Raw genomic sequence first — 27,706 nt, 5'->3', positions numbered from 1 at the left:
GGTCAAGGTTACTATGGGATTTCAAAAGTAATAAGTAATGCAATACTTTTTAGAGAGAATAATTAGTACATTGATCTAATTACAGACATTTTTAGAGCAAAAAATGTCTGTAGAGAGAGATGTTCAATTACTATTATTTAATCATTTTAAAGTGTCAGTACTGCCTCAAAACAAAACTGAGCATACAGAATATGCATTAGGTTAAAGGTCATCAAATTAAATGTTGGCCTTTGTCTGCGTCTAGCTCCTGCAGGGAAGGATTGATTATTATGCAAACCACAAGCAGGTGTGCCTGTTACTATTCTCATAATGCATTATCTTTTAGAAACTAGGTGAGTAATTAAGAAATCAGTGCAAAAAAGACAATGGCTTTCTATTTGAAGACAATCTATGGCTGTATTGGAGAAGCTGGATCCCAACAGAGTGTAGCCTTAATGAAGATTAATCACATTTTATTTTATAAGAAATTTTTGAATTTATATTGAAATCTTGCAGAAAACTATGAGCACTTTGTTGCGATCCCTTTCAAAGCTCCAGAGGAGACATTGTGAGAAGGAGACAAAATTGAGAAGATGAGAACTTAAAAGTCTCTGTTTACTTTCCGTTTATTCACATTGCTCTCTAGCAATGATAACATTAAGATCTCATGTATGATTTTCCTCTCTCAATGAGATGAGGGGCATCTATTATCACAAAGTTTGTGACTTTCATATGAAGGATTATAAAACAGGACTGTTTCAGCACACTAATTCCCAGCTTTCAGAGTGGAAAATATTCAAATAGATGGTATGGAAATCCTTGGATAAGCTAAGATTTGAAATGTAAAGCAGGGTACGTGGGAGATCGACCCGCTCCCTAATGCTCTCTGCAAGCTCCGCCACTCAGACGAATATCAAAATTCCTGGAGCAGGGAGAGAATCCGCGGATCTGGCGCGTTTTCCGAAATCAGACCTAGTCAAATGGGACCACCGGTCCGACACTACCTAGCAGCACAACACAGCATTAAGGTAAGCCTGATGGGAATCAGCATTCTGATTCAATATTAGTTCCTTTAGATATCCCACAGAAACACAACCCGACAGGAAAAAGACGTGCAGATAAGAAGGTCCAACCTGAAGTATTTAGGTGAGCAGTAATTACAGATGAAGAATATGAGAATGTTCTTGTTTTGAGTGCTCAGCGTGTTGTCCGACTATAACGAGCACAAACCTTGCAAACAAAATGTGTGTCGTTACATCAGAGGGCAGCAAGAGGCCAAGCGCAGAGTGAAAACAATGCTGCTTCCATTCAAATATATTCAAACCAAGCTACAGGAACACCACAATATCCCATCGCATGACAGCAGGTGATTGCATTTTGAGTATGGATCATGGGAAGGGCAAAGGCAGTGTGTGTAGTTATGGTTATATAAGGTGTTGATGCAACTAAGGTTGGCTTCGGAGAATTATTTGCCGTAAACCACAGGCTGAAATGTGTGATGAAACAAAATGAGGTATCATATTCTATGCCTATTTCTATTTTTACTTCCCTCTATACTCCTATGTACTCAATTTCCTTCCAAATGACATTGTTGTCGCTACTTTACCATTCATTGGGTCAATAAATAAGGTGACTGTATGGGCATTAGTGTTGATGAGTCAGTCCTTGACGACCTCGCTCTTGTGAGAACACCTAAAGGGCCGCCTATTGCGTTGCCATGGCTTCCACATCAAACAATGGCTACAGCCTTATCCTGAGGGTGAAAATGTCCTGAAGTTTGACAGTGAAATGAAAAATGGCATGTAATGTGGACACTGGATTTGATTATTAGCGTGGAGATCCTCTCTGAGGATTTGATGTTTTGTTGTGGTGTTTGCACCTATAGGGGTCACTTGGTATCAGCCCTGTTTTTTGTGAACTTCAGTTGACTGAGTCACAAAGGACCGGTGTTGATTAGGTAACTCCTGGCGTCAGAATCCAAGGGCAAATGTCCATCCCATCACGACAAGCTGACATTTGCGAAGGTTTGACGATAAACATTATCTGGAGGGAAGGAGGAACGTGTGAGAAAGCTCTTGATGCAAACGTTCTTATAGGCTTTATTTTGTCTTTCTCTGCTGCTTTCTGCTCCTTTACCAAATATAGCTGTAGAATAATGAAAACAATACCCAGTTTATATCTGCAAGTTAGTGAGACACCCACTCTCATTTGCAGCGAGAGCAAATGACCCTGGGGATGAGTCATAACATCACTTTAAGGCTGTTTTATTCTCTCCACACAAACACGGCGAAATCCAGCATGTGCCCAGGTTGCCTTACAAGATATAAGCGGCCAGAGAGCTCCGTTACCCCGCAGGGCCCCAAGCCTCACAGTTCTTCCCCTCGATGCCCTTCCAAATCAAGCCTCTCTTTGAACATTTCCATTGAAAGACAGCATTTTACCCATGGGGAGTGAGATGAAGAGCTAATGAGAGACTTGCGCAGCTCTTCTAGCTGATTAAACCTGCCATACATGAAGCCTCCGACAGTGTGATGGTATGTTCACGTTGTAAATTAATTTTTAAAAATTGTTTTGTGATAATTCTTAATTTCAGTATTATATATTGGACTCCAACAATAAGATTTGTTTTGACCTAAAAATGCTTCTGAAGTACAGTAAAATAAGTAACATTCCATATGATTTAAGTGGAAAAACCGATGACTGAGGACTGTAAATACTGTATTTGTGTCATATTTTCATTCACCGTGCCGCAGCATCCTACATATACTTTGGTTATTTCATTCTATTTCAGATGACTGACATAAAATCATATTCATTGTATTGAAAACATCTTGAATCTGTCTGACCACTCCCTACTATACAGCCGCAGGCTTAAAACTAAAGTGTTAACAGTCTCTGTCTTATCAGACAGATATCAACTTTGCTTAGTTTAAAGGAAGAAAGGAACCAAAGGGAGGTACAGGGGGGCTGGTTGTAATCGGACCCTGTTTCCAGGAGTCTAAGAGGATTTCGATGCAGTAATATTATATGTCGGTCCGAGCTAGAGGTAGACAAAGGTGCGCAGCCAAGCACCAAAGCAGAGCATGTCATCTAAATAGTGCCGGGCTTCTTTTTGCAGTTTATTACATCCAACTGCTTTGTGTTGGTTGAGTTTGGCTGGGAGGCGGCACAAAGGAGGCAGTTTGTTCACCCTCGACAAGCATGCTTTTATTTGCGGCAGCCCTTTGATGTATAGAAAGAAGCATTTGGAGTAGGATATCCCTAACAGATCAACAGGGAAGAAATCCCACTCTTTTAGTATTGTCTTTAACAATTCCCAGCCTTTCAGCAACTCCCGCCTTTATTCACTTTAATGGCCTTACTTTAGTCCATTAAGCAAGCTGTCTATTATTATAGCGTTATGGGGAGGGCGGCATTTGTGTCTGTGTGCTTGATTGTATGCATGCCAAATGCGAAGGGAACGGACATGTTGAAAATTGCTATCCAGTGTAACAGAAACAAGTGGCGTCATGCCAAGTACACACATGTTCACTCAGTGTCAAAACAGAATTACAGGCCCAATAACAGTTAGTTTGCACCTGTTCCTTAAGACGAGGCTAAGATAACAAAGCTAGTCAAGGAAGCAATATGCCATTACCAAGATATCCAGTCTTAATGGTAAGACTGATGTGTTGTTGTGACTCTACTTGAACAAAAACAATAGTTTAGTGGTTAATGAATGTGACGAGGAAGCTCATGTCCTAAGTTTTGTTTTAAAGGGACCATTCACCAAAAAAGACATTTCCAACATAACTGACTGATAATCTTTCTCAAGATCATTGAATCTGACAGTTTGATTCATAAATGAACCATTCAGATCGGTTTTGGGGATCAAATAAAGTTATTCATTGCACAGATTTGACTGTTACAATTATGTCTCTAATGAACTCTCATGAATGTGCTAAGGTGAAGCGATAAATTGAGTGTCAACATTTTTAGTGAATAACGGTTTGTCGAATTGTCTTTTTTTTATGATACTCTTGATTTTTAAAGTTTTGAATGTTCCAGTTTCAGTCTCCATTTCTTGTGCATAGAAAAGAGCAACCAGTGCATAATTTAAAATGTATTTTTTGTTCCACCGAAGAAAGAAAGTCATTCGGGTTTGAAGCAACAGCAGAATTGTAATTTTTGGTGAACTTTTCTTTAAAGGAATGGGAAATCAATATTTTTTTATAGGCGAGGTTATCAGTACAACAAAAGGCTAGTCATTATTTTTTTTGTCTCACACTGTCATATTTTAATTAGAGAAACGAACTCTATTAAGAAACTTTTTACAACTGCCAATAGTACCACAAGAGACCAAATTCTGACAAAAATGGCCAACAAAAATGGCCACTGACTCACCAGATGAATAAAAACATAAACAGTGCAAGCGCATATGCTCTTGAGACTTGCAGCTTTCATATCTCAGACCTTATAAAAAGAACAATGGTCTTTGATATATTGGTACCTAATGATGTCAACAGATTGTCTAATTTTTTGTTTGTCCTATTTTGTCCAATTAGCAAAGGGTTTTACCAATATAACTAAACAGCATTGCTTATGGCTGCATGAACATCAATATTAGATGTCCATGTACCCTGAGATGCAAATAGACAAAACCTCACTGTTGTTAGCCCTTACAAACCTCAACTATTGAAAAGCATGCAAATAACACTAGTCAAATAAACTGCAGGACCTATGGGTGAGGGAACATAGGTTATAGTTTTTTGGGGGGTTTTTTTTGTTTTTTTAAAAAGCTTTAAATTGAGTGAAATAATGGATGGATAAAAATGTCTGCCGAATTCATAAATGTACATAAACAATGGTTAAAAAAAAAACTATTTATTATAGTTTTTACATAGTTATAGGCAACATATGAATTTGTTGTGATGTGTAAGTGCATTCTTGCTCATTAGGCAGTGAATTTAATCACTTTTTTATAATAAATAATGGCATAAACAATGTTGTGCAAGTAAACTTTTTTATGATGTTAATGCAGGCATCAACTTACATAACCTAGTAGCCTACATTAACTGTTATTATGTACAGTGTATGCAACTGAATATGTGTTCGTACTTGCGTTCATGCATATTTGCATGTGCGTTTAGACATGTCTCTCTGAGTACATGTATGATGACGCCTAGATCTCTGACATTTTAAACATATGTTAATCAAATTGCTGTGCACTTACATTAATGCTATAGGTTGTCATTGTGTGCATCTGTGATACCATATGAATGGTAGATCAGAGTTTGTCAAAAGCTTAAAAGTCTATTATAATGGCCACAGAGTGAGTTTATCTATTTAGGAAACAGATTGTAAAGGTAAAGAGCTCTACACCCACCACTTTTGCGACATATCAGGACACACATTTGTATAATGACATGGGTATGACATAGGTATTACAAGGAGAGGCTGACTTATGAGGACATTACACCATGTCCCCATTTTTCAAAAGGCATATAAATCATACAGAATGAGTTTTTTTTTGAGAAAATAAAAATGTGCAATTTCCTGTGATGGGTAGATTTAGGGGTAGGGGTAGTGTAGGGCGATAGAAAATACAGTTTATACATTACAAAAAACATTTTATATTATATTGTGGGGACCAAAAACCTGAGATCACCTATATTGTTGAGACCACCCAGCAGTCTCCATGGGGGAAATGGATTAATAAACATACTAAATGATGTTTTTTTGAAAATGTAAAAATGCCGAAATTTTTCTGTGATGGGTAGGTTTAGAGATAGGGTTAGGGGATAGAATATACAGTTTGTACAGTCTAAAAACCATCACGTCTATGGAGAGTCCCAACAAGGATAGTGAACCAGACGTGTGTGCATGTGTGTGTTTTCTTACAACTGCCTAGCAGCTTCACAGCCGGCTGTTAGCCATGTCATGTTGATATGTAAATTGTGTTGATGTGCTACTAGCTGGAAACTGATGCCTGGTAGAGAAAATTAATAGTAGTAAAATGCTGATTTGATTGGTGACTGCTTTTCAGCAAGTATGGTCACCTTCTTTTTCATCTTAGAAAATATAGAATAGAATATAATAGAATAGAATATGCCCATATCTGAAAGCGTGACTCTCAAAAGTTCACGAAGCATAATGACAAAATTGTTATCTAAAAAAAGATTGTAGACTGAGTAAAATATGATAGATGTTTTATCATCTTATGGTCATAAAGTCATCTTATAGTCACCACAAGTTTGACATCATAAGTTTTAACACTGTTTGATGACTAATTATAATATAAAGATCCACCTCCCCGTGTGATTCAGTCACTGGCACTTCTTGATCACAAGCCACTAGATGCTTTACTATTTTAAATCATTATGATTCTTGAGGTAAGATCTGCCACTGAAGAATTCCAGTGTGATTATCAAATCCCAGATCTCAGCACTGGGAAACAGCATTTCTTTTCACATTTTTCTGCTTAGATTTTTAAGCAATGGGTTTAAAGCACAATCAGATTCACCTGGGATATGTAGAACTTTGTGAATCACGGGCATTCCAATTCTGCTGAAATCTTCAGAAAAGTTGTGTGCTGATTTTTTGGAGGCCTGCACATAGAGTGAATATAAGATATAAGCAATAGTGTATGGACAATTTGAAAAAAGTTGAATGGGTTGTGAGGTTTACTGCACCATTGCATTAAAATGTTACCTCACACATGATGTTGGGCAATTCTGCCCACATTTGTTCCATATCCCCAATTAGTCAGAACACAAACCCATCTTGATGAATTTTCCCGTTTAACTAAACAATGTGTATTTATGAACACTGAATATCAATATTATGCATTCTAAAGGTTGTCCGTGTCAGAGTTGAACAGTAGAGCATGGTACCAAAAAGCAGCTGTGAGAGAGTGAGGATGAGAGAGGAATTAAGTGAAGAAACAACAGATCTTGATCTTCCTTCAGCCCTATACAGACGAGATGCATCCTTCCACCGACACGTGCACACACCCACTGCTGAAGGTTATTTTTACTGCCAGGTACTGTGTAAGTTGCGCCGTGCAAGCCCCATTACTGATATTTATGGAACACAAATTGAAACAGAGAAATGATACGGCATTCCCCACGGACCCATCCACTCTTAATAGTGGTCGGTAAATGGAGTGAAGAAGGGGGCTCAGAAATGCTGACAGTGCAATTCTTTTGGCTGCCATACACTTCAGTTCTCATAATGATTTTGGAGACTGAGCGAAGCCCAAATGTAATTAGGCATGACAAACAAGCGAGCTCAGGTGACCTGCATAAAGACAACATTGCGTTCAAATAAAACTAGCCAGAGAAATGAATTTACATAATGTGACAGTACAGAGTTATAGGATAGACCTTTCTACCCTCTCCTCCCAAAGCTTCTTTTAATAAGGGACGTTTTGTGGTTTCTACAAAGAAGCACAGTATTTCTCACTTCCGGTGATTCCCTAAAATGAGCACAGATTTTAGATCTCACATGCCACGCTGATATTTTCAATATTTCGGAATATATCGGAATATTTGTTTTCATTTTTCATTATTTGTAAAATTTACTAATTATTTCTATGCCATTTTTTTGTCATAATAATAAAAAAGAAATTAAGAAAAAACTGAAGAGAACACTTCTTACGTTGAAGTAAAGCTAAGCTCATAATTTGGTCTCAAACTGTTCCCAACAGAATCTAAGATTGTGTGTGTGTGTGGTCCTAGTACACCATACGTTATGGGGACAAGTATGTTTGTGGGGACAATTTTTGGTCCCCATGAGGAAAAAAGCATATAAGTCATACCAAGTGATGTCTTTTGAAAATGTAAAAGTTCAGAAAGTTTTCTGTGATGGGTAGGTTTAGGGGTAGTGTAGGGGGATAGAATGTACAGTTTGTACAGTATAAAAACCATTACACCTGTCCTCACTTTGATAGCAAAACAAACCTGTGCGTGTGTGTGGAATATAAATGCACATAAATATATTACCGTTAAAAAATGTAAGGCGTCGGATGAGAGTGGGTGCAGTCTTAGGTAGGAGAAGGTGCTGGTGGTCTAACTGACCTATAGTTTGAGGTCTTGGGTATCTCTGTTTAGGAGTTACGGGGGAGGGCAGAGGTGGTGCAGAGGGCCGCATGTGAGTCATCCAGGGAGCCTGTGAAAACTGTGGGAGCGTGGAAAGAACGGAGGAGAGGAAAGGAAGACTGGAGTGATGAAGTGATGCGGCTTTGAGAAAGAAGAGGAAGTGATGACGGGTTATGAGGGAGGTTCTGGATTTGTTTTAGAACATTTAGAAGACAAGTGTGGTGTCCTCAGTACTGGCCCTGAACCCTCCACAAGAGGCCTTGTTGAGGGTGCATTTTATTCGATTTAACCACTTCAAAGACCATGTCCCTAAGCAATAAAGCTTCCTTCATCCGTCTCGACGGTCTTTATTTGAAATATCTATATACTCCACAAACTATACTCACCTGTGACAGTGTTTTCAACCTTGAGCCATTCATTCTTCAAAAAATTTCTTCAGTAATATCCTTGCTCATTAATGTGTTCTGACAGCATTGTTGATCCTCATCTGATCATGGAGAATATACGTGTTAGTCTGCAGTGCACCAAGACCTGCAAGAGCAACACGAGTCACACAGGGATGAATTTGAGGCAGAAAGCTCAGTAACAGACAAATGTTCAAGTAAAAAAAAACAATAAACACTCATCATTTTTTTGCTTAATATATGTAATGTCATCACACAAGTATTATATTGTATTAAATTGTTTTGTTTCTGCTTTAGTAGAGCAGCAGCTATCCATATCATCATAACTTCTTCAATAAAAAAGTGCATTTAAAAACTCTTGAAAAAGCTGATCTGAAGAAATGCTGTTGCAGATTGCATTTTATCTTAAGCAGACAGGCAGGGATGGAAGTTGCAGTTGTAACTAAAGCAAACCCAAGACGAGAAACATAGAGCCTGCCTGTTTGCATTCACTTCCTTCCTTATATGAGGAGATCAATTGGCAGATATATTCAATATCCCACAATTAACTGACAAGTCAGTTAGTTAGATTCTGTTTGATATATCTGGCATTAATCCAATGGCCCAATATATGAATGGGTAAATGAATGAATGAAAGAAAGAAAGAAAGAATGAACTTGTTGAATCAAAGCAGCAACTTAAACAATTTCTGTTAATGCTAACCAGAAAAGAAGTTCTGTGAGAAAGGGGTCTGTCCACGAATCTTTTGAACTTTTTCTCCCTTTCTTTCCTCCCAGCTCGTTTCCTGTGTATGTCTGTGTTGCCTAAGCATACTGTTTACTGTTGCTCTGAGTTATTAATACAATAGCGATTCGTGTCTTTTACAACTCTCCGGCTCGAAAAGAATCTTGGCTCATATGCGGGTAAATACCACCTATTACTCATGTTACTTTCCAGCACATTTGTAGGACACATACAAGCATAGCGCCTCGTCACTGCATAACAATTAGATGTCTGAGTCTTCGCGCTCTGATGGAATTTTACTGATAACAGACAACGGTCGTACTTGGATTTCGTGACTTCCCTTTCATTCTTTATGTCAAGATAAAGGCGTACGGGGGGAAATAACGTTGTCATTTCTTTAAGTTGACAGCGTGTCTCAAGACTGACGAGGATTCAGCTTTTCTTTTCCTATAGTGCACACAAAACGAAGCTCAAACTGTATTGCACAGATGTAAGTATGGTACTTAAAACCATGTTTTTCCTCTGTTTGGCTTTCAATACCACAGCTTTGCAGCAGCAGCAACAAGTCTCCCGAGAACTTCCTACTTGGCAGAAAATAAGATTGTGAAATGTGATCTTACCCGACTTCTCTCTCAGCTGGGAAAACAGCCAGATTGAAAATGTCGTGAACTTCGCGTAATGTTGACATATCACGCGCAATACGCGCACAGACAAGCGGAAAAAAAAGTGCACATTGCTGTCTTGGATGCGCAACTTTTCTTATGGTGATTCATTTTCACTCAGCATCTCGTGGTTGTAGTTGCTGGTCAGTTTAATTCCCACATAAACTTGACCGCCTTCGCTTATTTCAATCACGTAAGAGCACTAACGGCGTTTATCTGAGAAAGGACACTGCGTAAATCTGTATAGGGGTTTTGGGTAAATCGCGACTGGTTGCTATTTGTCCTGTCTGCACAGTCACCGAGGTGTTAGAGAGTTTAAGCACGCGGATATTGCAAAGGGTTATTAGATTCATAAGTCACCCAAGTGGTGGGCGATCTTCTGAGCACGGCAGAAGTTCTCATATGATGACTTCAAACAAGACACATTACCTACCAGCATCTGTTGGAGTGTGTGGATATTAAGACACTTCTATCTCCAGGACAGCATAGGGGAAAATGGTAAGTAGCATGGAAATACTACACTTAAAGGAATAATTACCCCAAAAGGCATGACTTGTGTTTACACTGTAGAGTTGGTATCAAAAGAACAGATTTTGCTCTACGACATATACGAGTGCTCTCGTACTTGTGGACCCTAACGCTGAAGGCTACTTAAACGAGGGTTCAGGTTTGCCAACATAAATGTAAAACTTTGCAAAGCTGCTGTTTTCCGGGATTCGTAGGTAGACAAACAAATCTGAGCAAAGCAAACGCAGACGCATACACAGCCGTAGAGAATATACATTCTAACTGGGGTTTTGCCTTTGTTGCGCTGTGTGCCAATCTGCGCTTTGATGCCTGTTGGGCTTTTAGCCTTTATTCTGAATATCATTTTTACAAGTGCTCTCTGTCAGTGAAAAAGCAACATGTGTAGACATGTCAATCTGCCCTGCAGGACAAAAGCAGAGCACCAAGACGCTATTACTGTGTGATTCGGGGACATGGGTTTCAAGCCTTTTGGGGGGACTCCTCTTTAGAGGGTTATGAGTGACTTTTCAGATAAGTGATTCTTTTGTTAAGAAAACGATCGGCCAACATGTGATCAAATATTAACAGGACGGGCTTGCCAAGGATATATTCACGTGACAAGGCGTGGGGAAGCAATAGAGTAAAGCAATATCAAGTGGCACTTAACGAAACTATAGATTTTTGCTTCTAAGTAACCTTAGCTGTGCTATGATTTCAGCACTTTGGACAGAGGCACCGGAGTCGTTGAACGCTGAGGACTAACGCGGAGTGAGTGGACATCGCCTTTTGTGTTTTGCAGTTCTTTTGCCAAAGCTAGGGAATTGTTTCACTTTTTCCTTCTTCTTTTTCGCTTTCGGAGGGAGACCGGTAAAAGCAAAACAAACAAACAAACAAACAAACACGCGAGGAAAAGAACCAGTCGATAGTGGGGCTGCTTTGCGCTTGGAGTTTTGTCGCCACTTAGAGCATGTGAAAGTTGAAATGGTAGAGCTGCTGTAGTGTACGCGTACTTTGCAAGCTCCACTTGGTGCACAGCGTTAACTTTGGGAAATGCAAGTGTTGGTCTTGGAGATCTAACCACTGATAGTGGTTGTCAGCTCTTAAAAAGGTAAGACCTGTTTGTTTTATTCTCTACTTTACTAGCAGTCTTTCTTGGGCAGATGTTTTACTTGTACATAGAGAAATGACACCTCTTTACGCATTTTAAGTTTGATTAGTGGTTACAGCTAGATAAAAAATGTTACGCTGTGAGGAGCAGCTTTGGGTAGTGATGGGAGAGAGACACTGAGTCATGAGGGAAATGTTAAACTTACGTTATCATTTTACATTTTCCCTCTACTTTACTCGTATGTTTTTACACTATATTGCAGGAAACGTAACGGTGACAAAGTTGTTTCAATTAACAGCCACAATTCTGTCACGAATTCATAGGAACGGAATAATGTATTTATTTCTATATCTCACAATTCACCCCTGTATAGAGATGTTCACAAATAGCAGTTATTTTATATGAGTTGCTATTTATAGCGCAACATCAAATGTAGAAAGTAAATTGTGCATGTAAGTGCGTAAACAGCTGACTTTCCGTCCTCATCACAATCAAATGCTTGCGGAATTTTTGTTGTCTTAAATGCGCAATTGTCTAGCACACGCTTTTCTTTGCTTGCTGAATAATAGGGCATGTCTTTAATAAAATATACGACTCAGCACGAGCTGCCATCTACTTATTGTCTTCCTGCAAACGAAAAGATCAGGATCTATCTATCTATCTATCTATCTATCTATCTATCTATCTATCTATCTATCTATCTATCTATCCGTATTCTCATCATCCTTTCTTATCAGCTAAATGTTGTTTTCGTTAGCATGGAGGGATAATTTATTCGTTGAATCGATCTTAAAGTGGTGCAACCAGCCCTATCAATGTAATCGCGTCTGTAGCATCTCCGCGCTTCGTCATCGTGGACATATTGCTAGTGTTTTACTACGGACCGCTTCTCCGTTTCATTCATCCCGAGATTTCCACTCCTCTACTCCAGCATCACCTGCTCATCTCGCTCCCGAGCGCACAGGTCTGTCTGTGCACACGCCGAACAGTTGGGAACCACTTAGAGCTAAAAGCTTTCGCCACAGATAACATATCATGTTAAAATATTTTGAATTGGCTCTCCAAAAATAGCCCTTTGTTCAAAACATTGTGTATGTGTGTGTGTATTTGTGTGTTCATATATATATATTTCCAGTTAAAGTGAATAAGAATTTGGATAGGCGTGGTCAGATTTTGTTCAGACTGGGTTAGATGGAGCCACCGATAAGATTGCCTGATAAGGAAATGGCTGAGAGGGTGTCACGCGTATTGTGGAGAAAGCTGAAGAAAAGCTGTGCAAGATGAGACGAAATTAGGACAGTCAGCGTTTTAAAGGAGCCTTTCGCTGATGATTTTCTGACTTTTATGCCGACTAAGTTTAGGAATTCGTCTCAGTTTCTGAGAGGGATGAGCGGAGGATATTGGCTACGGTCGCTTTTTTCTTTGTATCCAAGAATCTGATTAAAGGGTGAAGCGATTGAATGACAAACAGACAGATATGAAAGCCCACAGGCGCCTCAGCACTGCGTTAATCAAGAGTCTATCAGGCGGAAGACATTCAGTGTGTCATTTAGCTGCTTTTAAATGATCATTATGACTGTTTCCCTTTGTTCGGATGCATTATAGCTTCTTTCATCACTGCTAAATCGGTAATTTCTCTATTAAACATTTATTTCCTTGTCATAATCGTACGAAACATGTTATCGAGAAAATCTCTGCTGTTTCAATGTATCGAACATTTTGACTTTAAAGTGACAAATCAAGCAGCAGCATATGTTTTTTGGACTGGTCCGAAAATAATAGCAGCTGATATTCTAACTAGATTTTATTATCACTGTTTTTTTTTTTGTTTTTTTTTGTTTTTGTTGTTGTTGTTGTTTTTTTTCATTGTAATCTTGTTAATACCATTGTCATTTATGGGCAAATTTTATAAGCATCATTATTGACATGCAACAAAACGGTCACGAGCGCCGTTTTTATGAGCGCATATTTCATGAATAATTTCATGTTTTTCAACGAAACGCCTGTTTTTGCCTACAAATAATCCAGTGGTGAATAACTAAATACTTCTGCATCAATATATTAAATTTATTTTTTAAAGCTTTGTCTAGAGTGAAATGTTATCAAGCTATTAAACTATTCATTGTTTGTCATTTATTACACATCAGACGTCTCAGAGTCGTGTTTTCATTTATTGAATGCATTTTGTTTTATTTATAAACATGAATGTATATATATATATAATTTTAGTTCATGAGACAGAGGGATAGAGATGTGGGTTGGTGGTGTGGGTGTGGGCATGCGGGGGGAGGGGGCTGGAGGCGGATGCGGGGAGGGTGGGGGGTGCTGGGGGATGGCACGACACACTTTGTATGTACGGAAGGTTTTTTATAGAACTTTCTGCAATGTACGTCATCGGATCAGTCCATAAATGGGGTTGTGTTATCTAGCTGAGAATCTCCCTCTCCGCCCCCCTCCCCTCCGCTCTCTGATCGCTGCAGAGTTAAGGGTGGGCGTCAATAACAAATCTGAGCTTGGTAGATTTCAATTCAGACATCACATAATGCTTTTGTGCCATTATATTTCTAGTTTAATCGGCGTTTTATTTCGTCCTCGTTTGACTGACCGCCGCGGATGATCAGGGGATATTTATAAACTAAATATGAAAATTGTTTTGTTTACAGAGAGCGGCTTTCCTAATTAACTTTTATAGAGACGTACCGACTTATTGCACCCTGCTTCACTCGCGGGAGGAATTTATTATAGGCCTACTGAATATGCAGAGTTCCTTTGGGAAATAAAAGCGTGTGCTCGTCACAATTGCGAAAAAGAAAAAGGTCCGTTTTTTTCCATTAACTCCCTGAAAAGATTCATTTTTGCGAACCACACTAGTCTCACAATTTAGCTAACCACAATAGTAACAACTATAAAAATAATAATCATCATTATCATATAAAGATTAATCACAATTTCTATATATAAGCAGGCTAATTTAGTATACGTGGTGCCAAAATAATTTGAATGATACTTCCGATGGATATAGTGTAATTATTCTGTGTTTATGGGGCTATTTGGACAAGTCTAAAGTCATTATAATTAACACATCCGATCGCAGGTTTTCTGCGCAAGAAAACCAAGAGGCTTGAGGAATTGTGCGCGCGCTCAATACTAAGCAAGAGCGTGACTTGCGGTGCTCTAGCGCAAAGCGCTTATTCTGAACGAGGTCGCCTGGTATCTACACTTATGGTGTAGGCTAATTCTTCTATAATCCGCTTCCAAATGACGCTAGATGTGTATGTTTTTTGTAATACTTTTGAAATGAAATTTTCCATTTAGGGTGTTGTGACCCCATTGTATTTGGTGTTTGTGTAAACAGGGTTGTTTGTGTCTGTCTGTGTGTAATGGTATAGGCTATACAATATTTGAATTTTTGACCTCTAGCATATATCTGCATCCAAGTTTGTTTGATAGAGTCTGTATGATGTGCTTTGCTAGTTGTTTGCCCCCCACCTGTGTGCTTTACTCGCTGAAATAAAATGGAGTGGCACTTGCCTCTCTGTATGTGAATAACTACAGTGCAGCATTAGTGCTGGTGCCTGGCAACTAAGGCTCCGCCAAGGAATCCTCTAACAATTCGCCAACGTCAGTGCTTGGGTATGTATATGCAGGACTTCTCTAACATGTTTGCAATTCGCCTCTGTGCATGTTGCTTAAGAATGGCATCCCGACTGTGTTTGTGTCTGAGCGTGACTTTGATATACTTGCTTTATACTATTTCTAAGGTCTCTAAAACAAGGGTGTTTTTTTAACATTTGAATGTTTAACATTTCTTAGAGGTCATTTAGACACTTTCTATGCTACTGCTTTGAAAAACAGTGATTGTCATACTTCACAGACAGTTTATTTTTTTCATCTTCATTCTCATCTGCGCTATTTCTCAAAGTACACTTTGTTTATGGTGTTTTTTGCATTTGTTATTATATCAATATTTTAAACGGATATCCAAACTATGAATCTAGTAACCACTAAATGTGTAGTACAATAGTGCATTACAAGAACTGTCTACCTAATTATGTAAATATACTCACCCTTGACACATAAGGGTTTGTTGGGCAAGCAAAAGGCTAGATTACCAGAGGAGTGTCAGAGTGCAGCAGAGGGCTTATACCCCACGGATACATTACCAGTGTAGCTGTATGCTGCAGGGGATAGATTACAGTTACGTGGATTGTATAGCTCATTGAGTCGATGTGCTAAAGTGGATATCTAAGTGTGTAGTCCTATAATGTAGCTGCTATAAGTCAAGACTTTGAGATCTTTATCTTACACGGCTGGCCGCTGTTGACCACCTTCAGCCCTTTATTGATAACAGGAACCTGTTGCATCTTGCTGTTGGAGAGATGAGCACTGCGCAATTCTTCAGTGTACAGATTGGGTCTGGGATGAGAGACAGTGATGTGAGTCACACAAAGCACTGCCCAAACCCCTTTCCCTAAAGACAGTGAGCCGAAGAAACAGAGACAGGCACCCAGGAATGGGCAAACTCAAGTTCCAAAAAGTGACTCACTCATTTCAATGCAATGACAAAATGGAAAGACGGGACCCACTTGAACAAGTGTACATACTGAAAATGTACACTCCACATTACAGTCTAAACAACACTAAATCAGTGACGTGTGCTGAGTTTTATAAGATATACTCTGGAATATTTACATGTTTTTCACATTCGTCATTCATATTTTTGTTGACACCTGGCTAGTGTGGGAAATGTTTGTGGCTACACTCTTAAAGGGATAGTTCACCCAAAAAATACAATTCTGTCATCATTTACTCACCTTCAATGTGTTCCAAACCTGTACAAGTTTCTTTCTTTTGTTGAACACAAAAGAAGATATTTTGAAGAATGTTGGTAACCAGACAGTTGACAGTAGCCGTTGATTTTTTTCCTACTATGGAAGTCAATGGCTACCATCAACTCTCAGATTACCAGAATTCTTCAAAATATCTTCCTTTGTGTTCAACAGAAGAAAGAAACTCATACAGGTTTGGAACAACTTGAGTAAATGATGACAAAATGTTCATTTTTGGGTGCTATACCTTTAAAAAATAAAGATTCCAAAAAGATTTTTCGCAGCAACACCATAGAAGAACAGTTCTGGGTTCCTCAAAGAACCTTTTAGTAAACAGATCTTAAAAGAACCATTTTTTCTCGGTGCGAAGAACATTTTGTATAATCTAAAGAACCCTTTTCCACTATAAAGAACCTTTTGTGCATTGAAAAGATTCCATGAATGTTAAAGGCTCTTCATGGAACCATTGATGTAAAGAACCTTTATTTTTAAGAGTGTATTTCATATTGAAATCTGGTGCCATGCTGACAAACATTTTGTGATTTACTTTTGCTTTTCATTGCAGTGCTGACGGTCAAAATGGACATTGTTCACTTTCCTGTGCTCTGTGTCAGTACTGTGATGTGTTTGATGAATGCTATAAACTAACTTTATTGTTCTGTCACACTAAGATCTGGTCTAGTTTTCTCATTCTCTAGTTTTCTAGCAGTGGCTCAAAGCTCTTTTTTTCCTCATATAGTGAAATATGAAGAAGCCATGGCCTCTGTTTTTACAGCTAGTATTGACACTCTAAATGTTTTATCTTGCCCTGAAATGCCGGAAACTATTCCACCATTTCAGGTTTGTCCAAGACACAGATCACCTCTAACCTTTTCAAAACGATGCTTCTTTAAGTGTCACAATGCGACTTCAAAATAATATTTTGCCAGTATGTGGAAGCCCTATTCTGGTGGTTCCAGGATGGAATATGCTACGATGGGTCAAGACAGCACACAAGACAACAGAGGGAAAGATATTGAGAAAGCTGAGGTGACGTCATTAGCGACCCGACCTATTGGATAGAGACACGGCCATCGCTTCTGACGCCGCTCCGACTCTCTCAACATTCAACACTTTGAACACGTCGATCCTGATGGTCAAGTTTCAACCAACATTTCAGCTATAATGTCCACACTGTGTGTTTTGTCACCATTTTTACGGATCCTAAAGTTTCCACAAAGTTGCAGCGAATGAAAGTCAAGGTCTTCCTACAGTTCATCTCTTGCTGTATTCTCATTAGTCCATATGTCCACTTTGTGGTTATCTTAGTTCTTTCTGTGGTGATGGTGTCAACTTTGTGCTGTATGTGCAGTTCTGAATGAGATCCATGTTGTTTTTGTGCTCCTAATGAGAAGCAGAGTGATTTATTTATGGATTACCTAGCTGGAACAGCCCTAATGCGCAGTGTGAGAGTGTACATGAGTGTGTGTGTGTGTTTTACCTCTCTTGGAGTCATGTCGCTCAGTAATTGCTGATGCAACTCTTTGTCATCCAGGGTTTGCCCTCTCCTCCTGTGAACCTATGGGATGAGTTATATTCATCTTGGCTTGTCCCTATAGGAGAGAGGAAAGAGCTGTAAGCATGAATATGTCAAAACGAGTGAAGGTGAACGTATATTTGTGAAAGTTTAGTATCGCAAAAACATGGAAGATGAGAAGGCCATATAGAAATAGAAAGATGGAGATGGAAAGAAATAAAGAAAGAGGGAGTTTGTGTGTATGTGTGTGAGAGGAGGCAGGTGTTAGAATGCACTCTCATGCTGGGAACAGCTAGGTTTGAAACCGCTCCACCTCATTACCTTATGCAGAGAAAAATCATCATCACTATACACGAAACTCATCAATATAAATCTTGCGTTGGACGGGATCCAAAAGCACTTGGAGCTCAAAGTCTTGGTGAAAGTATGGGGCTAACGATGCGGTATAGCATGGGGTAAAAGAACAAAGAATGTTTTCCCTAAACTCCTCCTGGAAGGTCATGTTAAATACTACATAGAATAAATGACAAAGTTGTAGTTGAAACGCAAAATTATATCAACCTCCTATGAGTTAGAACATCTTTTACCTTCCGAATATCAAACAAACCACTCCCATTATTGGAGGAATATAACTGACACTGGAAGAACAATGAATAGTTTTAAAAGCAATGAACCAACATCTGGCACATAAGCTCCTTTGGCAGACAGAGGGGCTCAAACTGACAATAGTTTAAAATATCACATACAGAGATAGCCAGGGAATAATAGATCCTTGATGTGGTGGGGACAAGGAGTGAGCTCTTTGAAGCTACCTTTGTGGAGTCACAATTGCAAATATCAATTTCAGCAGATGATCTATAGTCTTGTCACAAAAAGGTGTTTCATATTAACCTAACAGCTGTCCATTAGGAAGCTGTTGCACAGCCAATGAATTTAAAGTGCAATGAACTGAGGAGATTTAGATGGCAAACGCAATAACTTAAAACCATATATTATCTTTTAAATTGAGAATGGCAGATGTAATAACATAAAACCATAAATTATTATTGTACCAGTTGTATAAATTAAGCTAAACTGATTTCAGGTGTTCACGTGTAGATAATGTCTTATGTCTAGATAGCCTACTAGTCAACGAAAATGAAACAAAACACTAGCCTTTGTGATTCACTCTGTATAGGCATAAAAAGGAAACATATTTTATATGTATCTTATATATACCTATATATATTTTATATTTTTCCCTTCGAAGAGAAGGGAAAAATATCAAAACCCCACATGGCTCGATGGTTATCGGTTGAAGGAGCACTTAAGAGAAGAAAGAGGACGGATATTAAAAAAAACAAACCCCACACATTCAGACGCAGTATGTTCAGGAATTAGCAAGGTTTCTTTCATACATTGGTCTTTGGCTCTCGGTAAACGCCACAGTAACATAACATACTTTCCGGTAATTCGTTAGGCATAAGTGTCTCACTCGGTTGGCGTTCGGTCGCCGTCGCGCTGGAGTCACATGTTGCAACGTCACGGGCACGGCAGTAGTTAGTTACTGTAGTCGCGAGGAATGAAGCCGTCATTTCAAACTGGAGAGCTCTCTCAATGCGCACTACACCGCGAGCGCTCACCATGCCATCCAACTGCTTCAACCCAACTCCAACGGATCCGCTCAGTCATGGGAGTCCATTACCTCAACCATGCAATTTCCACTATCAATAATTTAATCTATTTGCTCAAAAGCTGAAGAGACTACTTGCAGCTGCTGCTTGGCGAAGAGCGGGCGAATATCGCAAAATAGTTGCGCGGAGGGCTTATCCAAAACATCCCAGATGACACTGTCCTGCTGAATGGTCTCCTTTACGACTGGACAGTAAAGGTAGGTTTTTGTGCGAAATAGAGTGATTACTGCAGGTTTTGTACTGACTGCGTCTGAAATGAGAAAAGGAGTTAGGAAAAAGTAATCAAGTGTTGGATCATGCAGCGGCAACATGAAACGCTATCCTCGCGTTCATTAATAAGATACGGCGTTATTATGTTGATTGAATTTCTGAGAGGGGTCAGTAGAACCAAAAAGTTGTTTTTGTTTATTATCCAGGGCTAATAGCTGTTTATTCTAGTAGCTTTTATCTGTTCGGCTGTTTAATAGTTAGTTTGATTACATTTGCTGCAATAATGGACGTGGACTGTTTTACTTTTATATTTTTTACGCATTAATGCTGGCGCATTAAAGGCATATTATATTTAGTCATAAGGACAGATTGTTTATACAGTTTATGCTAAAACTAAGCTATGTATGATAACGTTCAGAGAATAAATGCGTTTCGTGAACTCAATGAGACTTGAAGAACATGAAACTTGAGATCATCGTTTAGGTTTACCGTGTAGTGTCTAGCCTTCTCCTGGAACAGATAAACTCACAGAGAGAACATCAAGTTTTTTTAATTAAAAACCAACAAATAAATTATAGTTATGGGCTGCTTTTGGATGCAACGTGCGCAAAACTGCTTAAACAAAATCACACTGCTAGTTGATTTCGAAACATGTTTTTCCAAATCCTAATTGACTTTGTAGTTATGCGTGTTGTAATTTATGATGCAGATATACACACAAGGTTCTGTTTGTAATTTGTTTTAGATGAAAAGCATATAGACGATGTAGACTGTAGTAAAGAAAACAGGCCCATTTATTCTTATAGCTCTCAGGTGGCCTCTTATTAATCTGCTTTCTCTTTGTGTGAGCGTATGTTTATGTGACAAAAAGAGAAGGAGATGTTTCTCATGTCTATGGTTTTCTGCTTGCCTTCACTTCAAGTGAGCTTTGTGTAGACGAATGCGCCATCTAGTGCAAAAGTGTTGTAAAGCCTATTATCGAGTAAAGGATGGATTGTGCGGATGCCGCTGTTTTAAGTAAGATAATCTTCTCACTGACACCACTTTTCTAGTTTACAAACTGTAACGTGACAGAAAGTTTATATTTCCAGCACTAGCGCGGCGTGAGAAGTTTTTTTTATTATTATTATTGGTTGGTAGGCTACCTGCAGGATGTTTTCAATTTCTTAGAAAGTTCCGGGAAAAAAAACTCAATCTCTACTAACATATAGAGTGGCAAATCTTAGATGATATTTCCCTCGCGGATCCTGTTCGCCAACGCGTTGCCCTTTCTCTTGTTACGAGAAAAGACGAAACTTATACATAAATGATTACAGCCCTAATGTTTAATTTGTCTTTGTCTACTGCCTTTCAGCATTAGAACCACATTTACAATCGTGAACAATTGAGCGAATTTTGGCTTTCAATGGGGTCGTCTATTTTAGAGGACTTTTAAAGGAATTTCAAACTGTTCTCTTTATAGCAAATGGCTTATTATATGAGTTCAAGGATACTTTTATGGGTGTAATCTGTTAGCTAAACGTCAATTAAGCCTTTTTAAACAAAACATTATTATGATATATCTGTGAATAGGTAAATCTACAGCCTTAGGATTTGAAAAATAGTGATTGACTTACCGCCTGAAACTAATCGTACTGCGCGTGCGCAACTTTCTGTTGTTATGGTTCTGGTTCTTTTCGTTATCGTATTTGACAAGCGCTGAAAATTTGCGTTCTAGCTAACTTTAAATCTAAATTTTAACACTGTTGATACCTAAATATTCTTGTAATGGAAAAATAACTTTTACCAACTCCTTAAACCAGCACCAACTAAACCTCTTTGAAAAACCTTGCATTTAAAGACATAGATTTCACCACAGGTGAATAGACAGTGTTATTTTGCAGTTGACCTTTGTTGTGTTACCACTAATGCCAGATTGTAACTATTATGGTTTCCACATTTTAATGTGTTCTCGAAGTCAGAATAATAATTAGCAGCTGCGACACCTGTGTGAGCTTAGGTGATGCACGCTACAGTGCTCTTGTCATTGAACAAGTACACTAAAGCAATCTAAAATCTTTTCTTATGCTACAAGCATTTTACCCCAACCTTTGTTGTTCTTTTCAAATATTTAATCATGCATTGTTAAATATCTTGTCCTAAGGAGTGAATGCATTTTCCTAAAACTAACAGAAAAGTGTCTGTTACCACAATACTTTTAAGTTGGAAGATCCTTATACATCTGTCATTAGTGCTTTTCTTTCCTAATCCCTCTTTGGCATGGAGATTTAAGCAAATACAGTTGTGGGGGAATCAGGATCATGTAGACCAATCTATCCTATCCTACCTGCCCCTCTCCAAACAATTGAGCAGGTGCATGTAGTCTTTTTGCCAAAACTATAGAGCTGCCACTCATGCCCAATTAAAGTACAGTCAGTGAAAGGTGTTTGAACGTGCTCCAACCATAAGGATCAAATACAGCTGCGTGGATGAAGTATTTCATCAAGCTTTCTGTACCTTACTTTGTAGAAAGAGAGCTTGAAAGATCACTGCAGGCTGGATGGTTTCTCGTGTGATTGATGCTTTGATTGATGGAAACCTTGTTTGTAGTATTTTCAATGCCTCATAATGAGTCTGGCTTTAAAGATCTAACAAATCAGACACAAAAAGCATGAATTAGCAGCTTTGTTTACATGACAGTCTAATGAATTATCTCACCATCAACCATGAAAGTCATCTCTTTCATTTTAGACATTTAAACACACATGAAACCGTGACTATTTGTGATGGCTACTACCACATTACCACTCACTTTCTGTGACCCATCAGAAACACCTGTGCTCTCTTTGTACACAAACACTCATGTTTGCACATCATACCGTGCGATGACAGGATATTACATTATCATACGCAGTTCAAACAAGCGCATATTAAAGCAGAATAAACATGACTGTCAAGGTAATCTTGTCTTCCCTCGCTGCTTTGAATGAGACAGAAGGTCTCAGTTATTGCCAACTCAGTCCCAGAGCAATAAAGTGATTCATCATCTAGATTACGTTTTAACAGGAAGTTGATTGAGAGTATAATCCATATTGATTCTCTTGATGGAAACAGGAAATAGCAGAGTTAGAAATAAAATTGTGTGTTGTTCCTGGTGAGAAGGGACCCCAGAGGAAAATGGAAAGCAATTGCGAGCTGATGAGTGGCTCTGCCCCCTAGCACCACTCCTTCTAGCCCCACCGCCCTTTTCCTCTCATCCCCCTCTGAGACCGGAGAGAGACGTCATCGGGGTTGTTGTGCTCCTGCCACACGACTACACACCGGTGCTCTAGTCTAATTAGGAGGGAAAGATACAATTTAGTCAGCTTTTCGAAGTTCAGTAGTCAACAATAACTGCCCTTCGCGCTTTTACGTGCTTTCGCTGCAAGCCAAGTAGCTCTGTAATATATTTAAGGTTATGTATTGCCAGTAGGATTTGGATGAGAGATGACATTGGTACTCCACCTGCTGTCAAGTAGGGCAACAGAAGGGATTTGGGTGTCAGCATGACTGATGCTGGTATTTCATTCAGAAGCCTCTGCAATATATATAAATACTTCGCTCATTAGGGAGACGACAGATGTTTGCTAATTGGGATCATCCTGAAACTGGGGCGGTTACTGGGCTATGCTTCTCTGTATGTGTATAAACCCACATTAAGGTTGTCTTGAGAGTAGGAACGCTGACAATAATCCATCCGTCCTTACAGGCGCGCCACATCTGGAGGAATGAAATAAGACAGAATCATTGAATAATCCTCAGGCAGGCACTTTAAATTCCTCGCTATATTCAGCAGAGGTAATTGCTGACAATGTAAGAAGCTTTTTCCATTACGGGGAAAGCTGACAGACTGAAGTATCTTTTCATGCCTGCAGAAGCAGCTTGTACACACATTTTGCGCGCTGCCTGATTTGATTAAGATTGATCTGTCCTCTACAGCTGTATCCTCGGCTCTGGGTTTTTCCATGCTTGTTTTTGACCATTTGAGAGGAGAGATTAAACATGCTCCCATCTCATCTCCCTAGCTAAATACACACACACACGTTGACGCACACACGCTCACACACACACCCCTCGTGGACTGCAACGTCACTGAGCGAGGGGACTTTGAGCTCATTAAGTAGAGGGCTGTGATATTCTGAATCGAGACTGTGGGACTCCCAACCGGCCTATTTATAGAAAGCACATCTCCATGGCAGTCATCGCTGCGCTAGCAAATCGCAGCCGTGGCCCCAGACACCAATTAAGAATGAAACAAATGCCTTTTAGACAGGGCGTGTCCCTCCTTCTCTCCTGCTGGCCCGTACTGCCTTCTGCTCTGGGAGCGGATCCTCCCTCTGTCTCTTCCTGAGGCTGCGTGGGGCATCGGGAGGACAGCTCGCAGAGAACTGGCGAAGCCTTGCTGCGGTGCTGGATATTTTTAAATGCACCCCCCCTCCACCCCCCTTACCCCAGCCCTACCTCTCCTCTTCTCCTTTTTAGAAAAGTGCGAGTAATGGGTATCTTTTTGTTGTTGTGTATGCATGTTCCCCTGTCTGTTCGTATGTGCCGGGATGTCATTGGATGCAATGAATCGCAGTGACTCATAGAGGGACTTCAGAGAGGTAAGAGAAAGCTGCAGAGGGGTTCGTGGAGAGGAGAGGAGGAATCAGATAGGTTCATGGTTTCCTAGAATTGTCATTTATTTGCATTGATTTTGTAGTCAGGAAAAATTCCATTGACTAAAACATGGCAGTTTGTGTATGAGTGAGTGAATGAATGAATGACTGGCATCTTTCTCAGTTCTCCCTGCATTTCTCCTTCTCTCTGGCTCTTTATCAATGATAAGTCTCTCTCTGCTTTCTTACGTTGTGTCTTTCCTTATCTCTCTCTGTTCCTTTGTCTCTCTGTTTCAGGTTTTACCTCTCTTAGTGGGAAAGATAATCATCTCTTTGGCATCGTAGTGTGTGGGCTTGTTCTTCCAATTTACTCAGTTAATTCCAGAGAAGTTGATATACATTTAAGCAGTATGTAAAGGTCATGCTTGAATAAAATCAAAAAATGATAAGAATAAGACAATTATATTACTTAAATAATAAGAAGAATATATCATTTTAATAATATCAAATTTTAAAATAAAATTATTTCAGTATTGGATTACTCATGCAAACTTTGATGATAGACAGTGTCCTATCTTTTTCTTCTTTGGTGGGCTTTGACTCGTCACCTATATCTGCTCCGTCTGATACTCGCACAAGCAGTTCACACACCTCTAAGGGAAGAGTAGAGGAGGCAAGGGAGCAGGAGAGAGAGAAGGAGGAAGGGAAGGGGAAGAGAGAGACGGAGGAGAGTGGGAGCAGTTCTCTGGTGTCTGCCTAATGATACTCCAGGGTCTCTGAATTTAGCCTGCTGCATTTGCTGTTGGGGGAAAGGGGGGCAAAAATGTGCAGGTGTGTGTGCAGGGACGGAGAAAGTGTTAGTTGCATTCCCATGGGCCAGTAACTAAAAATGAAACAAAGAAAAAACAAGTTGGCATGTCGTGTTTGTTGTACTGCGCTACAGAAATGATTTCACTGGCCACAATAACCACACAATACTATTAATCTTTCTTCGATTACGGTTTCACTTAATGTTATTTGCAGTATTCTGAATGAAAATGGTTGCTTTACGTTGTGTTTTCTCTTCCTCCCTCCCCTTTTTCACTCCCCCCATCCCTCTTGTCTTTCCCCTTTTGCTGTCTCCAGTTCCAACAGGTTAGAAGAGTGATGACCATCCTGTTCGTTACTATGGTTATTTCATACTTCAGTTGCATGAGAGCTGCGCCCATGAGAGAGATCCCGGGCGTGCAGGGGGGCCACCGGGCCGAGGGCTACCTGGGCGCCGCTGCCGCCGTCGCCGCCGCTGCCGCCACCTCAGGCAGCCGAGGCCACGGGACTCCACAGAGTGGGGGCGGGCTGCCCTCGCTCACGGACACTTTCGAGCAGGTGATTGAGGAGTTGCTTGAGGTGGAAGGGGAGGCAACGCAGCAACTGGGGCCCGAGGCCGACCAGGGCCAAGGAGGGGGCGGTCCCGCAGCCATGGCAGACTCAAAGGACGTTGACCTGTACGCCTCGCGGGTGATGATCAGCAACCAAGTGCCTTTGGAGCCGCCGTTACTCTTTCTCTTGGAGGAATACAAAAACTACCTGGACGCCGCCAACATGTCGATGCGCGTGCGGCGGCACTCGGACCCCGCGCGGCGAGGGGAGCTCAGCGTTTGTGACAGTATTAGCCAGTGGGTGACGGCTGTGGACAAAAAGACGGCCATAGACATGTCGGGCCAGACGGTCACCGTCCTGGAGAAGGTCCCTGTGACTAATGGTCAGCTGAAGCAATACTTTTACGAGACCAAATGCAACCCCTTGGGGTACACAAAGGAGGGCTGTCGAGGAATAGACAAGCGGCACTATAACTCGCAATGCCGGACAACCCAGTCTTACGTGCGAGCCCTTACCATGGATAGCAAAAGGAAGATCGGCTGGCGGTTTATACGGATAGACACTTCGTGTGTATGCACATTGACCATTAAAAGGGGCAGATAGTGTACACAATGTATAGATTTTATTGAGAGTTCTAAAAAAGAGAGAGAAAAGAGAAAATATCTATTTGTATATATACATAACAGGGTAAATTATTCCGTCAGATGAAAATTTTATGGACTGCATGTAAAAAAGATGAAGTTTATACAGTAAAAGTGATACTACAGTCTATTTATTGAACATATTCATGACCTTGTAAACAATTAAAAAAAGATCTGATCAGTCATTTGCGCCCAGTTCAAATTACTATATCACATTCCTCGAGACATTGTGTTTTTTACGTTGCCAAGATTTTGAGAGATGAGGAGAGGAGGGGGTGAGGAAGAATTACATTCAAGAAAAAAAAAAAAAAAAAACGAAAAGAAAAAAAAAAAAACCTTGCATGCTGCTTCAATTGTGAATTCAGAAACTGTCCACTTTGGGAAAACAAGGAAACGATTTCCGACCAAAACATTCCGTTTACATTCTCAACCGTAACAGGATTTCCTCCTCTCAGTACTCTGTCTGTTTACTATCCTCAACTTCTCAAGGTAATGTTGGAAATACATACTATGTCAAGGTGCTGTTGTCAAAGCTTTGCTGTTTATTTTTTTATCCCCACAAGATGAAAAAATATATATAAAATATATATAAAATTTATTCATTGACATGTGTTCTGGATTAATATAATTCATTTTGTATGTTGTGAAGTTGTTTGCAATATTAAATTGAAATATTTGAAGAAATAAAATTACTATAGGCAACTGAAAAACAAAAGCAATGTCAATAAAGTTTGAGCTCTCCCTTTGGCACAAGTTTGGAGAGAACATCTTCTCTCACAACGAACATACATTGGATCATACATTCAAATGATTTCAGAAGGGATAAAGATTGGTTTAAGTATATATCTCCCATACTCTCATCATATATATCAGTATAATCGAGTGCTAGTTTGAAATTTCAGCATTAAAGGATTTTGCAAATGCAGATGAACACACCTATGTAATGTAGTTTCGACTCTCTTCCACGGAAGAACAAACAGTCCAGAGAGTTCTCAGGTAAGACTTATTCTAAACTTGACATGTAAATTCTATAGAAACCAGTCCCTCATGTAATGTTGTCCAGTCAGAGAGTACAGGCCTTCATCGCTAGCACTAAGAGATTAGGATTTTCTTTTGTCTGAAAGATAGATCAATGGAGTCAACACTCCAATGCACTCTACGTGATATCTGATACACCTGAACACAGACACAAACCTGCTTTCCTTCAAAGGCTGTTATCAGACAACTGAACAGAAACTGTCTGACACTGATACACTGCCACAGATATGGGAGAACAGGAAGTTTCGTCTGTTTACGGTAAGTATCTCTGCATAAGTGGACAGGGCAATAAAGAAATTATGCTCTATTTTTCAGCATACTTTCTCAGCAAACACAATAATAGCTCTCAGTATTGCATTATTA

The 27,706-nt window shown here is 39.7% G+C and overlaps 1 protein-coding gene and 1 long non-coding RNA gene across 10 annotated transcripts in view; one reads left to right on the top strand and one right to left on the bottom strand.

Moving 5' to 3' along the window:
- The window catches only part of LOC125264750, a 32,677-nt gene extending 13,351 nt beyond the window's left edge, over window positions 1-19,326 (bottom strand). The window contains exons 1-4 of one of the 3 annotated variants that reach the window (XR_007184114.1): window positions 19,248-19,326; window positions 17,771-17,882; window positions 8,444-8,588; window positions 8,037-8,198 (exon numbers count right to left, since the gene is read on the bottom strand). This is a non-coding gene — a long non-coding RNA (uncharacterized LOC125264750). Of the gene's footprint in view, window positions 1-6,481; window positions 6,567-8,036; window positions 8,199-8,443; window positions 8,589-17,770; window positions 17,883-19,247 lie in introns of all 3 variants that reach the window. The other 2 variants (XR_007184115.1, XR_007184116.1) reach the window with 2 other exon arrangements.
- Window positions 9,474-26,490, top strand: bdnf (brain-derived neurotrophic factor). 7 transcript variants are annotated; one of them, XM_048184409.1, is made up of 2 exons: window positions 9,474-9,674; window positions 25,431-26,490. In XM_048184409.1, the coding sequence occupies exon 2, from the start codon at window positions 25,452-25,454 to the stop codon at window positions 26,265-26,267; it is 816 nt and encodes a 271-aa protein (XP_048040366.1). In that variant the 5' UTR covers window positions 9,474-9,674; window positions 25,431-25,451; the 3' UTR covers window positions 26,268-26,490. The 7 variants fall into 7 exon arrangements, with proteins under 7 accessions (XP_048040366.1, XP_048040362.1, XP_048040364.1 ...); XM_048184405.1 differs by lacking the exon at window positions 9,474-9,674 and adding an exon at window positions 9,940-10,344; XM_048184407.1 differs by lacking the exon at window positions 9,474-9,674 and adding an exon at window positions 10,637-11,461.
- The last annotated feature ends 1,216 nt before the right edge of the window (window positions 26,491-27,706 follow it).

The sequence above is a fragment of the Megalobrama amblycephala genome, linkage group LG3 (assembly GCF_018812025.1).
Source record: "Megalobrama amblycephala isolate DHTTF-2021 linkage group LG3, ASM1881202v1, whole genome shotgun sequence".
NCBI lineage: Eukaryota > Metazoa > Chordata > Actinopteri > Cypriniformes > Xenocyprididae > Megalobrama > Megalobrama amblycephala.
This window is presented reverse-complemented; position numbering and strand designations above follow the sequence as displayed.